The 15,623-nt window shown below is 38.4% G+C and overlaps 1 protein-coding gene across 1 annotated transcript in view; it reads right to left on the reverse strand.

The window, feature by feature from the left end:
• INTS8 (integrator complex subunit 8) overlaps window positions 1-15,623 on the reverse strand; it is a 44,844-nt gene that overhangs the window by 9,972 nt on the left and 19,249 nt on the right. The window contains exons 11-20 of the mRNA XM_019973795.2: window positions 15,186-15,256; window positions 14,625-14,800; window positions 13,410-13,543; window positions 11,766-11,876; window positions 9,781-9,982; window positions 6,633-6,754; window positions 2,238-2,422; window positions 1,817-1,850; window positions 988-1,044; window positions 838-899 (exon numbers count right to left, since the gene is read on the reverse strand). Of these exons, the coding sequence (XP_019829354.2) occupies window positions 838-899; window positions 988-1,044; window positions 1,817-1,850; window positions 2,238-2,422; window positions 6,633-6,754; window positions 9,781-9,982; window positions 11,766-11,876; window positions 13,410-13,543; window positions 14,625-14,800; window positions 15,186-15,256 (1,154 nt within the window). The remainder of the gene's footprint in view (window positions 1-837; window positions 900-987; window positions 1,045-1,816; window positions 1,851-2,237; window positions 2,423-6,632; window positions 6,755-9,780; window positions 9,983-11,765; window positions 11,877-13,409; window positions 13,544-14,624; window positions 14,801-15,185; window positions 15,257-15,623) is intronic.

The raw sequence follows: 15,623 nt of genomic DNA on the forward strand, positions 1-15,623 counted from the left end.
TTCAGGCACAAAGAAGATGACTAGGGGCTAGGGGAGAAAAGAAGAGTCATTTATGTGAGGAAACAAATGGACTCTCCTGAGTAAGAAGCTGGCATCTGTGGGAAGAGAAAAATGTAAACGGTTTCTTCTTCCACAAAAGGAAGAACACTGTCTTCTCCCCTTAGTTGTCCGCCTCTTACTGTGGTTCCCAGGTGATAAAAGGAAGACAGAAGAGTTCTTAAAGTAATTAAAGAATTTCTTAAGGTAACGAAAAAGAATTGGGGACCTCTGACAATCAGTATTAGAAAAGCCAGGTAGAACGTCATCCTTTTATTAGCCTCCATTTTCTAATTCCACCACTGACAAGAAATCAGGATTACTGAGACTGCTGCGTCGCTTCAGCGCCTAACTCTGTGGGACCACATAGACGGCAGCCCACCAGGCTCCCCCGTCCATGGGATTCTCCAGGCAAGAACACTGGAGTGGGTTGCCATTTCCTTCTCCAATGCATGAAAGCGAAGAGTGAAAGTGAAGTCGCTCAGTTGTGTCCGACTCTTAAGTGACCCCATGGACTGCAGCCTACCAGGCTCCTCCGTCCATGGGATTTTCCAGGCAAGAGTACTGGAGTGGGTGCCACTGATTCAATCTAAGGCTAGTACACTTCAGCTCTTAGTTATGCCTGATGCATAATTTCTAGGAAGATCATTACTGTAATAGAGAAATATGAAGTTGGCTACAGAGTCGCAACAAATTGCAGTCTTTTAATCAAATTATTCAGGTTTATCTATATCAGTCAGGATAGTTTATATATATATATATAAAACAATTTAATAAAATGTAAGCTATAATACTTCTTACTTGGGGATGGAGGATGGCCAGATAGAAATATGTTCAGCTGTAATATCATTCACAATGTCCTCCTTATTTAAAAAAAAAAGAAAAAAAAGAGTGTGATTTAAAAAGAACTTTCTTTCAAAAATTTTTTAGATGAAATTATGAAATACTGACCCGGACGTTGTGAAGTTTCACAAAGAGTGACAAAATAATAGTCAAAACCAATGGTTCCTATGAGAAAGAAAACAAAGAATCCTTAAATATTATATATATCTTAATATTTCTCTATCAGCCTCAAGGATACCAAGTACTTTCCTTCAAAAGATTCTTACCCCTTTGAAAGTTATCACCTGCTTTAGTTAGGAGTACACTAGAGATTAACATTATTTTTAATCTCATGAAAGAAATCACAACACACAATTAACACAAAAATGACCAAATTTAGGTGTCTGTCCTCCCACGTCTTTTGAAATTGAATTAAAAGAACTCCTTCCCACTAGTACTTCCAGCTACCTCTAAAAACAACTGCCTTTTTATTCCTCAAACTAATATTCAGGGACTTTCCTGGTGTTCAGTGGTTAAGACTCCATGCTTCCACTGCAGGGAACATGGGTTTGATCCCTGGTGGGAGAACTAAGATCCCACAAGCCGTGTGGCATAGCTGTTTACAGAATAGAATTTAAAGAGTGGAATCTATGTCCAATAAACAAATACGATATTAATCCTATCAAAAGAATTAAAGTTAGGATTCAGATACCTAGCCCTATTATGAAGACTTCTTTATAATTTAAAAACACCTACTGTACTCACTAAAACAGAGTATGGTAAGTGCAAAATAAACTTCTCCATTCAGACTATCCCATCCTCAAAAAAAATGATCACCAAAGATAAAAAGCACATTAACAGATTACTTAAATAATCAGCATTTTAACACTCAATAATTTTTTTTATCATATCCTCAGAAATCAGCAATAGTAGTTAGATCCACTTTTACAAAACTTACCCTTAATCTTTTGAGGAAAGAAAGCAGTTCACTCCTACAAAGACACAAATTTTTGTATATACATTTAATACCAGAAATTCAAAATAAAAACAAGAAAGTAAATTCTAGGTGAAGTTCTAGTCCTAACTTTTCAGTTCTATATGTATAAAAGAGTATAATATTCTATTGTTATACTAACCTAATAAAATGTCTTTCCTGTTTTAATTACATGTGACATCTTCAGTACTATCCAACCAGACACTGTTGATAGGAAATACACAGGTATTTCCTAAGTTGGTGCTATTAGACAAGTCCATCCCAGATCAGCACCAGAGAATTCTTACATTGTCCATTTTTATGATACACAAGGATAATGACAGACGTTCTTAGAACAGTACAAAATAGTATAAATAACTTAAAAAATAAACTGATAGAAACATACCGATACATTATACCTAATGTAGATTCCCTCTGCTTTATTAAACTAACTCTGCCATCATTTCCTCGTTTGTGTTGACTGGACACACTACAGATCTGAACCACAACTTCCCAAAGGTCTTTAGCAGTCCGTCTACTTTCTTTAGGGCCTGGAAGTTCTTTGCATGTAGCTGCTAAAAGCTGTCCAAGCTATAACATGAAAAACAGAAAACACACAGAAGATAATCTGTAATGTCATACATGCCATTTCTATTCCTGAGAACATCTGAACAAAGATCGAAGCTGGCCGCACAGAGGAAGCACAGTATTTGATGCTGGCCTCTATCTGACCACTGGGGGATTCAGAGCTCGCTGTACACTGACAGATCTGAATCAGATCTGGGAAGAGGATCCTCTGGTTCCACCACATTACAAACCTTGTTTCTAAACAACCAGTCTAAGGAGAACAAAAACAGCATAGTCTAATGAGGATAAAAGTGAAACAAGGCAAAGAGACATGCTATTAAGTGGGGGGGAAAAGTTGCTAAATACACTTACTATGATCCCACTTGAAAAAAAAAAAAAGCCTGTAATGGAATATATACATGACAGTGTTAACTATAAAAGCCCAGAGATGAGATTAAAATAGTGGTTAAATTTCACTCACACCCACACATTTTTTTAATGAAAAAAATGAGGAAAAAATATAGACACTGAAGTTGGCAGAACAGAGGAACAAGATTTAGAGCAACTTTTCTCTAAGGAAAATGGGAGCCACTGGGGATGTAACTACTGCTGATGTGAGGAGGCAGAATTAAGGAAGCACAGATTACTGAAAGGGACCGGTCTGAACAAAGGCAGCCTTCAGGACCTGAGGTGGAGAAGGATCCAGAACGAACACACACAGCACACACCCCGGCAGAAGTGCAGGAGCGTGAGAAAGCGCCGTGAGGATGGGCTGGAGCGCGCTGGCACCGCGGACAGGCTGGAGGGCAGGCCAGGAAGGAGAGGCTCCCGCACCTGAAGAGGCTGGCGGGCTCGGCCCAAGCCAGGCCTTTGTCCTGCACCACTGCGACCTAAGTGAGCACCAACCTCTCCTCCTCCTCCCACCAGCCAGCCTCCGATAATCCAAGTGCCCATCAACGCTGTCCATTTTCCTAGACTACACTACCCCCACCCTGATCTGCGAGGGAGGCTGGACAGTTTTTACTATTTCGAAAGGTCTTTAGTCACATGCTTAAGAGCTTCTTTCCTTTTTGTGATAAGCAGGTATTTAAAGAAATAAAATACATAACAGAATGGAAAATAAAATCGATTTAAACCACTTACTGTTTCATTACCCAGGGATAATGACTATTAATAGCCTTCCAGACTCTTCGCTATGCATGTGTATTAATATTCCACATGAAATTCAAAGTCTGAAAGGTGCTCTACACTGTATAATTTTTAATACACATCCCACACTCTAGACTTCTTTCTCTACTTACTCCTCTATGCTAACAAGGGAACAAGGGGCCAGCTAAGGAAGAAGGCACGCAAAACCCTAACCCAGATGAGACAATGGGACGCCTGAGTGGCCCTGCAGCAAGGTCACCCCTTACCCTTCCTCCTCTGCAGACAGATGGGGGGAAGTGCAGGAAGCAGGGGCTAACCGAGCCCAGGGTTAGGTAACCGACAGCACAGCCTTCTGCACTGCGGGCCCTCAAACACGCAGCCAACCTCTCTGGTGCACGGCTCCACCGAATTCACTGCTAAGATGAATAAAAAGAGAAGCTACAGCACCATCTTAATACCAAGCCACCATTCTCAGTGGACATGACCATCATGAAACAAAATGGTCTCACATGAGGGCTTACTAAAGCCTAAGGGACTGCTGGGCATAATCAGAAAAATTCCCTAAATATGAGGAACTCCCATCTCACAAAACTGACTGAAAACACAGGTATAATCCAAAGTCTGAAATTACAAAGAGAAGGATAATTCACGGACAACAATATATTTTTATGAACAATCAGAAAGAAAACAAAAAAGGAGGGAAAACCAAAAAAATCAGTAACCCTCCAAAGAGCTGAAATAAAATGAACTGTTTTTCAAAAGACATACATGAAATAAGAAGGAAGAAACAAATAACCGAAGACAAATGTAAAAATCTTGCAAGGTTCCCAGACAGCCATCAATCTAAGGGACTATGTACCAAAGATGAGATGAGGGCAGATAAGAACAACAAAAGGTAATACAAGCATTAAGAAAAGAATAAGGGCGTCCCTCGTGGTCCAGAAGTTAAGAATCTGCCTTGCAATGTAGGGGATACAGGTACGATCCCCGGTCAGGGAAGATCCCACGTGCCGCAGGGCACCTAAGCCCACAAGCTGCAATTAGGAAGCCGTGCGCCCTAGAACCTGTGCTCTGCAGCAAGAGAAGCCACCACGATGAGAAGCCCCCAATCGTCATAACCAGAGAAATCCCAAGGGCAGCAACAGAGATAAATAAATAAGCATTTTTACAAAAGAATAAAGAAACTTGGGAGGAAATGCATACATAAAGTCTTAAATCGTGAAACTTCTTCTTTTTAAACTCTAAGACCAGAAAGGGAGAAAAGCTCACTGCTTCTTCAGGGCAAACACAGTATTAACAAATGAAAGATTTGTTTTCTTAGGGAAAACATCTCCGTATTTTTTTTTTTTTCGTATTTTTCAAGTTCTCTGCACAGAGAAGTATTTTCAGTGGTACAGGAGAGATGCAATTAAGAAAAAAAATAAATAAACAACATACCATCAATTCACTGAATGAATTCTTTCACATGGAAATAATTACTAATACCAAACATGCGCACTAATAAGGGGGCTTCCAGTGGTAAAGAATCCACCTGCCAATGCAGGAGACATAAGAGACTCAGGTTCTATCCCTGGATCGGGAAGATCCCTTGGAGGAGAGCAAGGCAACCCACTCCAGTATTCTTGCCTGGAGGATCCCCATGTACAGAGGAGCCTGGCAGGCTATAGTCCATGGGGTCACAAAAGAGTCAGATACAACTAAAGTGACCTTGCAAGCACACTAATAAGAATCAGGCATCAACTTAAGAGAGTTTAACAGGCTTTGAGGAAGGGTAAGGAGTACGTTAAGGCTGTATATTGTCACCCTGCTTATTTAACTTCTATGCAGAGTACATCATGAGAAACGCTGGGCTGGAAGAAGCACAAGCTGGAATCAAGACTACCGGGAGAAATATCAATAACCTCAGATATCCAGATGACACCACCCTTATGGCAGAAAGTGAAGAGGAACTAAAAAGCCTCTTGATGAAAGTGAAAGAGGAGAGTGAAAAAGTTGGCTTAAAGCTCAACATTCAGAAAACGAAGATCATGGCATATGGTCCCATCACATGATGGGAAATAGATGGGGAATCAGTGGAAACAGTGTCAGACTATTTTTGGGGGCTCCAAAATCACTGCAGACGGTGACTGCAGCCATGAAATTAAAAGACGCTTACTCCTTGGAAGGAAAGTTATGACCAACCTAGATAGCATATCCAAAAACAGAGACGTTACTTTGCCAACAAAGGTCCATCTAGTCAAGGCTATGGTTTTTCCAGTGGTCACGTATAGATGTGAGAGTTGGACTGTGAAGAAAGCTGAGAGCCGAAGAATTGATGCTTCTGAACTGTGGTGTTGGAGAAGACTCTTGAGAGTCCCTTGGACTGCAAGGAGATCCAACCAGTCCATCCTAAAGGAGATCAGTCCTGGGTGTTCATTGGAAGGAGTGATGCTAAAGCTGAAACTCCAGTACTTTGGCCACCTCATGCGAAGAGTTAACTCATTGGAAAAGACCCTGATGCTGGGAGGGATTGGGGGCAGGAGGAGAAGGGGATGACAGAGGATGAGATGGCTGGATGGCATCACCGACTCGATGGACATGAGGTCTGAGTGAACTCCGGGAGTTGGTGATGGACAGGGAGGCCTGGCGTGCTGCGATTCATGGGGTCGCAAAGAGTCGGACACGACTGAGCGACTGAACTGCACTGAAGGTGCTCACGTGGAAATGGGCACAGTTCATCCCTGGCGGCTCCCTCAGTTCTACCCCAGGTACTCCAGAGCTAAAGGCAGGGTCTGACTACATCAATCAAGAAAAACTAATTAACTTCTCACTAGTTTAGGATTATACCAAAATGTTGTCTGTTAACGAAATAATTTTTGCTTACATTTTCATAACTATATGTTACTAGAAAAAAAATATTAAGAGAGGGCAAACTCAAGTGCCTTAATTATCAAAAACTATACTCTTACCTGCAAACCAATATATTTGTCCACACTTATATTCAAACTTAGAAACTAGGTAAGTTCCCTAAGAAGTACAAATCTAAAGAAACTGGTCCAATAATCCCACCCTAATAATTCTTTTATTTAGATTAAACATGAATTACCTTCACAAACGGATTACTCTGGAGTAGAAATGCAGGAACTTGCAGAGTAAGGTATTCATTTTCCCTCCAGTTTAACATAAAAGCCACACACTCCTCAGAAATAACTTGGCGAAAAGGAATATCTAAAAAGCAAAGAAGAAAGTAGTTAAAATTACTACCATAACATTAAAAGAAAAAAGCAAATAGGTGCTCAGATTCCAGTTGAGTAAATGAAAAACAACAGTTACAGATGAAAAAAATAGAAAAACACTAACATTTTATACTTTTCTTCTAGAAAGTCTAATATTTTCCAATAATAGACTGCCACAGTTTCCACTGTCAACTAATCAACAAAATTCTCCACTAACACCTTAAGATGCCTAATACTCTACTGTAGAAGTGTAGGTGTTGGTATCTAGCCTCTACAAATTTATAATTTAAATGTGTGGAGAATAACCATACAAACAAAACAAATATATGATGGTACAGTATAACCTGCTAGCATATTTAGAGTGCAGAAACAGGTAAACTATGTGTAAAACCTGCATTAAGTCTAAACTAATATTTTTCATTTTTAATAGTTTTTCTGAGTAAAGCATGATAAATATTCATGACACAAATCATTTACTCATTCAAAAAATATTATACCAGCAACAATTTTAAATAAATATATGAGGAAAAAAGTCAGTCAGAATTGTTTGACAATTATTTCCTTTGAAATATATAATATTAAATACAACTGAATTTTTATAGCTCAAAGTATATAATAGTCAGGTTTTAATGTATTTCAAGAAAGAGGAAAAGAAACCCACTGAATACTAAATAACAACGTTGACACTTAAAATGGGGACAGCTAGATTTTTCAGTCTTTCTAAAAAGTCTGTACCTGTGGCTATTAGTTTAATACCTCACTTTATTCCAAAAAAGCAACTGGAAACGACAAAAAAGAGGCATAGGAACACAGAAAAATTAAATAAGAATACACTCTTTGCATTATCTTCTTAAAGAAGGAATGACGACACAAGTAAATTTAATATCCCGTGCACAGCGTCCCACTGTGCATTGCGCACTACACACTGTGCCAAAGGAAAGCCAGACAGCATCTGGCTCCAAGGCTTCCTGTCTTCACTGGGCACTTCTCATTAGAGGGTCCACAATCGTTCTTAGAGAAGAATTAGCATCTAGAGTGGGGATCAATTCTTCCTAACAGTACACCCTTTCCCTTCTCATTTCCAACACTGTTTACAACACAAAGTATGGGAAAAACAGATGAACATTCAATAAATCAAGGGAGGGAAGGAAAGAAGGATGAAGGGAAGGAAAAGTATGTGACCCCAAACTATTCAAATGACAACAAGGTAGTACCAAGAGACTGTAATTATATGAAGGCGTTGCCAATGATTCCAAGAGTAAGAGCATAGGGTGAAGTTGGACTGATGAGTTCAAAACACAGTTTGTCTCTTACTTCATGGCCAAACTCTTTAACCTTCGTTTCTTGATTTACAAAACAGGGATAATTAAAGAAGCAGCTACGTCAGAGAGATGCCGTGAGGACTAAATCAGTTATGTACTAAGTTCTTAGAACAATGTCAGACATATAGTTAGCAGCACTCAATAGATGTTAGGATTTTAAAAACTGTTTTTGCTTTTCATTTCAGAGAAATTACATATGACAAAACCAATCTTCAACCTTTAAAAAGAAAACACTCTGTTGACAGTATATATTAATTAAATCAATTCTTATTAAGATACTGAAGGGCACTGACATATTAAAACTCAAAGGAATTCTATCTCTAGAGTGCTAAAAGTCGTAATGTTTTTAAGAAAACACAATGTTACTAACAATTAATTCAAAAGGCTCCAGAAAACCAGCAGCCATTGGTTTGGACACATTATTAGCACCTTCCTTGATACTTCTACAACATAAATTTTACTGTGTATAGTATTAAATGTGTACAGTATGACTGAAATGCTCTGCTAAGCTGCTAAGTCACTTCAGCTGTGTCCGACTCGGTGCGACCCCATAGACGGCAGCCCACCAGGCTCCCCCGTCCCTGGGATTCTCCAGGCAATAACACTGGAGTGGGATGCCATTTCCTTCTCCAATGCATGAAAGTAAAAAGTGAAAGTGAAGTCGCTCAGTTGTGTCCAACCCTCAGCGACCCCATGGACTGCAGCCTTCCAGGCTCCTCCATCCATGGGATTTTCCAGGCAAGAGTACTGGAGTAGGGTGCCACTGCCTTCTCTGTGAAATGCTCTAATTATTATTAAAATATGCAAAATTAAGAAACTTAATTTTACTTAACTAAGCAAGATTATATGTAACACAGATGATAATTCTTATTTAAGCCCCTTTTCCTAAGACATTTTTGGACCGGCCAAACCTGTTCCCAAAGTGAGCACAAGTGAGTTTCTGACCCACTGGCAATCATTTTGAGGGCTGTCTATGGCAGCAATGAGGAAATAAACCTTCAACATGCAGCTTCAAGGACATTTTGATTCTTCTAACAGAATATCTTAAAACTGCAATATAATTTCTATAGTGCGCTGAAAGGTGTCCCCTCAGAATTTATGTCCATATGAAACCTCAGATGGTGATCGTACTCAGAAACTAGGTCTTTGAAGATGTGTTAGTTAAAATGTGCAAGTCACATTGTATCGGGGCAGACCCTAAATCCAGTGACTGGTGCCATTACGAGAAGACAGGTGGGGACAGGGATGAGGACACGGACGGACATATACACGAGAAGGCCACAAAATGCCACACACACACACACACACACACACGCACAAGAAGGCCACGTGAAAGAGACAAAGACAAATGATGCAGCCGCAAGCCCAGGAATGCCAAAGGCTGCTGGGAGCCACTTGAGACTACAGAGGAGCAACAGCCTTCAAAGGAAGCATGGCCCTGCAGACCCCCTGATTTCAAACATCTCATCAGCAGAACTGTAACAAATATGTTTTCGGTACTAATATATAGCACTCCTAGAACAGTTTTCTATACCTCCCCCAATGTTCTCGAGTGAACTCCACATCTGAATTGTTCTAAAAGAAAATTAATTTTTTCATTGATGGTTAAAAAGTCCTGTAAATATTCTTTTAGAATCTTCCCCATAGTTACTTGAGTACTAAAGTCCTGAAATTTGGCTTTGTGAAAGTGTCTTACCAGGAAGCCTCATTTCCAGATATCCTCGCACCCTACTAATAAGATCAGAAGGAGGTCTCTCTCCTGACTGCCCTGTTCCAGCTTCATGCGTATAAATATCCAAAAGCAGCATCTCATTCAGCATGACCTGACGAAGTTTTGGTGAGAATTCTGTCACCAACTCCAAACAAGCAGCAAATAGCTGTTTAGCATGGGAAAAGTCCTATAAAAAGAATAGCAGAATGGTCTGAATCACCTTTCCTCTGAAGTGAGAAAAATGTCTTTATAAGTACAGAACAAAGCGAAGAATTAATTTAAACAGTGAACACTGGTTATCTCGAGGAGTGAGGCTAGATTATCACCTTTTTACTTATCATCTCTGCATTACTTATTCCAATAAATATTTAATACTTTTATATACATATATTTTTTGGCTTCACCACGTGGCATGTGGGATCTTAGTTCTCCGTGGTGGTGGTACGGATATATATGGTGGTTTAGTTACTAAGTCATATCCAACTCTTTCGACCCTGTGGACTATAGCCCACCAGGCTCCTCTGTCCATGGGATTTGCCAGTCAAGAATTCTGGAGTGGGTTGCCATTTCCTTCTCCAGGGGATCTTCCTGACCAGGCATCAAACGCATGCCTCCTACAATGGAAGCATAAGTCCAAACCACTGGACCTCCAGGGAATTCCCTGTAATTTTTAAAAAACATTCAATAAACAATCAGTATAATATGCATGCTGTATTACTAGAGAAGTTTTACATAAACTATAACAAAACTAAAAGGTTTATATAAATGTTACATACAATAAACATATTATACAGGTATAAAATTCCATGATTAAATACCCTTCACCTAAGACAGTCAGAATTAGATCTTACCCCCTTCCACAAGGTTCCACATTCTAAAATTCTGCACACAACCCTATTAGCCTATATAACTGACTAATAAATAAAACAAATAGGATATGATCTAAGCCCTTTCCTACACATCTCCTTCTAATTTTTCCAAAACACAGCCATCACTTATTCTCTCTCTTTCCACATGCTCTTATCATCTGGCTTCTATCCCTCATGTCATGAGGAAGAAATGGCTCTTACTAAATAAAGAACTTCTAATGGCACACTCTACTGAGTACCTTCCAGTTACCTAACTGGACTTCGGGGCTACAGCCTAGTACTGTCCATTCCCTCTACCTGACATCCTCTATCCCCTTAGCTATCATGACTCCACGAGTCTGGTTCGCATACTAGACTCTTCCATGCCACTGTTTCTTGGACGCAATGCTAGACATCCTAGTATATCCTCCTAGCGTGATCTATGATGATTCCCAAATCTGTATTTCCAGCCCAGACTACTTCCCAATAGATTACAAATTCCTTATGTAAAATCTACAGAAGTGATATTAAGGATCTTTGTTTTTAGCTTGAAATACAATCTTTTACTAACGTAATGCTACTGCTGCTTCAGCTAAGTCACTTCAGTCGTGTCCGACTCTGTGCAACCCCAGAGACAGCAGCCCACCAGGCTCCCCTGTCCCTGGGATTCTCCAGGCAAGAACACTGGAGTGGGTTGCCATTTCCTTCTCCAATGCATGAAACTGAAAAGTGAAAGGGAAGTCGCTCAGTCGTGTCCGACTCTTAGCAACCCCGTGGACTGTGGCCTACCAGGCTCCTCTGTCTATGGGATTTTCCATGCAAGAGTACTGGAGTGGGGTGCCATTGCCTTCTCCACTAACGTAATACTAAATACAAATAAGAACTATTCATGTTGTCTAATTTTTTAAAAGAAATAGAGAAGAAGCCATATGTCCAAGACCATTTTTGTACAGTTATGAGGATAAAGGGAAAAGAATAAATCAAAATGCCTTCTCAGATATCCTTTCACACCTACAATGACGATTTTAAGATCAGAAAAATAAAACTGATCCTGATTCCTGGTTTCATCCTAAATTAATAAAGCATATTCTTAACCAGAGATCAATGTATACATTTACTCACCTTAACAGTACTGCAGTGTAGACCTTTGGCCATTAGAATGTAAACCAAATCTCTTGTTAAATTGTCTTTAATTCCCAGGATGACACTACTATAGACAAGAGGTAATTCCCACTAGAAGAAATAAAAATACATAAACACACACACACAAAGCCAAATCTAGATAACAATCCTTCAGTAACAGTCAACTCCATTTAATAAAAGTATTCAAAGGTCATTTTTTAAAGAGAAAGGAAAATGATAGCTGCAACGAACTGCTAATCAAGATGAACATATTCACTATAATAACCTAGTAATAAATAGTTAAATGGATTGGAACTTTCTGAAGGATAGCCTACAGAAATAAAGAAAAAATCTAGGAGTTTAATATCTATTAATCCATACAATCCTCACAATAACTCACAAGTTATTATTAAATAGGTACTATATCTCCATTTCACAGATGAGAAAATGGAGGCACACAGAAGTTAATAACTTGCTGAAGACTATACAGCTAATTAAGTATAGCACTGGGATTCACACTCGGGTACTTAGTACCAGAACTCTGGCTCATAACTTTTATGCTGTACACTTCCTTATCCATACAAATGAACACAAATAATGATTTCAATGCTACAGAAGCCCAACTAAGATTGAGACCAATTTTTCATTTCACGTCACTTGTAAGTTCAAATCCCACAGAATATACATCAATTTCTAGCTGCTTTTTATCACATTCAGTAGTGAGGGAGTGTGCAGCTAGCTATATTAGAAACACATTCATATTATTATAGGGGCTTCCCTAGTGGCTCAGCAAGTAAAGAATCCTCCTGCAATGGTGGAGACCTGGGTTCAATCCCTGGGTCAGGAAGATCCCCTGGAGAAGGAAATGGCAACCCACTCCAATATTCTTGCCCGGAAAATCCCATGGACGTAAGAGCCTGGCGGGCTGTAGTCCATGGGGTTGCAAAGAGCTGGACACAACAGCATGGATGCACTACGACCACACCTAACAAATAAGATGCACGTGCAAAAGGCAGATTCCCCGTATTATACTTTACCTGCATCTGTGAACTAGTTCCCTTGTATCTCTAGTTCACTGAATGTTTAAAAAGCTATTTCATTTGCAGTTTCCATGCAGGAAAACTTAGACAACTTCAGAAACATTATCTTGGCATTTTTGGGGGGGTGAGGGGGGAATTTTTAAAAATATCTAAAGCTAAAAATGTTCTATTAAGAAGTTTTAATGAGGTGATTCTAACCTGTAGGCTTCAGACTTAGAGAGGACATGAAAAAACTAAACCAAAAATACTCTGTAGGGCAAGTGTTAGCTACAGACTGCACAAATATCATACCTAATACACATATTTACAGCTATACTGAAAATGCGTGCAGAGGCTATAACAAATGAAATATAAACTCATTTTTATTTTTTTAACTCATTTTTAGTTGTTATTGATTTAATATCTTTTTTAACCTATTTCACATTTTCTCTGTCAACAGATGTTCAAAATACAATGTCGTGTGAAGGTCTTTCACATTACTGATGAATTATTAACAAATAAAAGGGCTTCTTATTCCCAAAAAGCTCAAGGAACAGCTCTTCTATTACATTACATCAGAAAACAAGGGTAATTTTCTTATCTGTTCTCAACAGAGGTTTCTTACCTTATTAGACACTGTCCAGAATTCACGCTCTGAAGTCATACCATGTAATTCAATTAAAATCTGTCGAATCCTCCATGGATCCACTGACAGTATCAGCTGATGTTCCAACTGGCCAATGTTGACACTTGCTGAGGCTAAGAAAGGAAGAAGAGATTTTCATTTAATAACTATTTGATACGTTATCCATTCGTTACTCATTCATAATCGTAAAAACATGAGAATGGTAATTTACTGACAGAAACTGTGCATGTTTATAAATATTAGAAGTTAAAAGTCTCTCTCATCTTGAAAACTGATTTATCCAACTTAATGCGAACTATGTTTTAATTTTACTCTCATATAAAAAGCCTAACACAACTTGTATTATGTTTTCATTTATCAAATAAAGGTAATGAAAATATAAACCAATAAAAATCAGTAACTTTACATGGAAAGAATTATGTGGGATATATGTAAAAATTTGATTTATTTTTGAACATCCTGTGTTAAAAGCACTTCTAAAATGTTCTGAGTTTTTCGAAGGGAGAGAATAAGAAGGTTGGAGGCATTGCCTTCCCAGAGAGCCAAGAATTGATCACTAAAATTCCTCATTACAATTCAACTTTCAGATACAGTCTTCAATAATGCATTGCCAGCATTTTACCTGTGGTAATATTACTCTTTTCCTTTACGACTGAGTCAAAGCAGCTTAAATCTAGTGAGGTCCAAAGTAGCTACAAGTTCAGTCAACTGAATTCTGTCTCCCCTGCATATTGAAGTGTTGAAGCTTGTATTTATTAATAAGCAGCACTATATTTTATTACATTTATAAAATAAGAGAAAACAATGGAAGAAATAATCAAATAAATAAGGCAAAAATGGCATGTTGCCAAAGCTGAATGTTTAGCCAGCAGACAGTGATATAAAGGCTGAAATGCATGCAAGCCTGCCCCATTTTTTGCTTGTAACCCCTCCTCTTCCCTCTTGGTTTATACCTTCAAGAACACGGCAGCAGATCTATTTCCGCAGCTAAACTCTTTTATGTATCCAGGCCTACATCTCCATCAACCATATTCAGCAGACTCCCAAAACTTAACTGCTTACAGAAATATATGACCTCAAAAAACAGGTTTTCTATTAGTTACCAGCTCTAGCGTAAAAAAAAAAAAATTAAGAAGATAGCCTCAAATATCCTGAGGAACAAAATATGCCAAAATTTGACCTAGGAAATCTAACCTGGGATATCATAAAATGAAGTTACGGGTTTAATGCACAGATTGATTCTAGGGGACCTCTTCCTCATCTGATCAACAAGTAGCTTTCGTTCTTCATCTTTCAGTAATGTGATGAAAAGCTCGTGTGAAGAAATCATGAAAACATACTGCAGGTCTTCCAAACCCAGACACACATTCCTAGATCAGTAAGAAATATTATAAAACAAAGAAGTGTATAATTTTAGTTTGGGGAAAAAAATCATATAACCAATTTTTATTAATAAGCTGTTTAAAAACCACTATTCAGTAACTGCACAACAATAATTTGAACAGTTTTTAAAATTTCTCTTTGGTCCTTATCTAAGTTATAATTTCACTGCTACAACATACAAAGACGGTAACAGCAAGAATCCTAAGTTTTATGTGGCTACACAAATTTAAACTGTAAGTGTTCTCAACTACCAATTACTACCTGGTTATACGAAGACAGGCAAGGTAAATGTAAAATGATACAGAATAAAAGATATTCTTCTCACAGACCTAAGCTCAAAATTAAGAAAAAGAAGAAAAGAAAGGTACTTACTTCAAAAAAGCAGCCATGTTTCCTTTCAAAGTATCTGAAGCTTTTTCTAAATTTATTGATCTTGAACAAACCTAGGAATTTGAACAATTTTTATTTGAATATGGGTACTTCAGAATAACTATACTACAGTTTGAAAGTTTAGATTTAAAAACAATCAAATTGTCCTTTCAGACATGGATCAGTCACAGATTTGGTTAAGAAATTTAAGAAATGAGACCAAAGAATAAGAATGCATTATGGGAAGAGGGAGTGGAATGTGACCATTTCAAGAACTGCAGGTAAAGAATAACCTTATGAATTACGCAGTAAAGAATAATCTATTTAGCATATGAACAAGTCCCGCTGAAATTTACAAAGTATGGACCCAAATTAAATGGAGTGATAAAGTTAAGAATCAGTAGTTCCTGTCAGAAAAGTGAGAAGACTCATCTTGGATAG

This window comes from Bos indicus, chromosome 14 (assembly GCF_029378745.1).
Source record: "Bos indicus isolate NIAB-ARS_2022 breed Sahiwal x Tharparkar chromosome 14, NIAB-ARS_B.indTharparkar_mat_pri_1.0, whole genome shotgun sequence".
In the NCBI taxonomy this organism is placed as follows: domain Eukaryota; kingdom Metazoa; phylum Chordata; class Mammalia; order Artiodactyla; family Bovidae; genus Bos; species Bos indicus.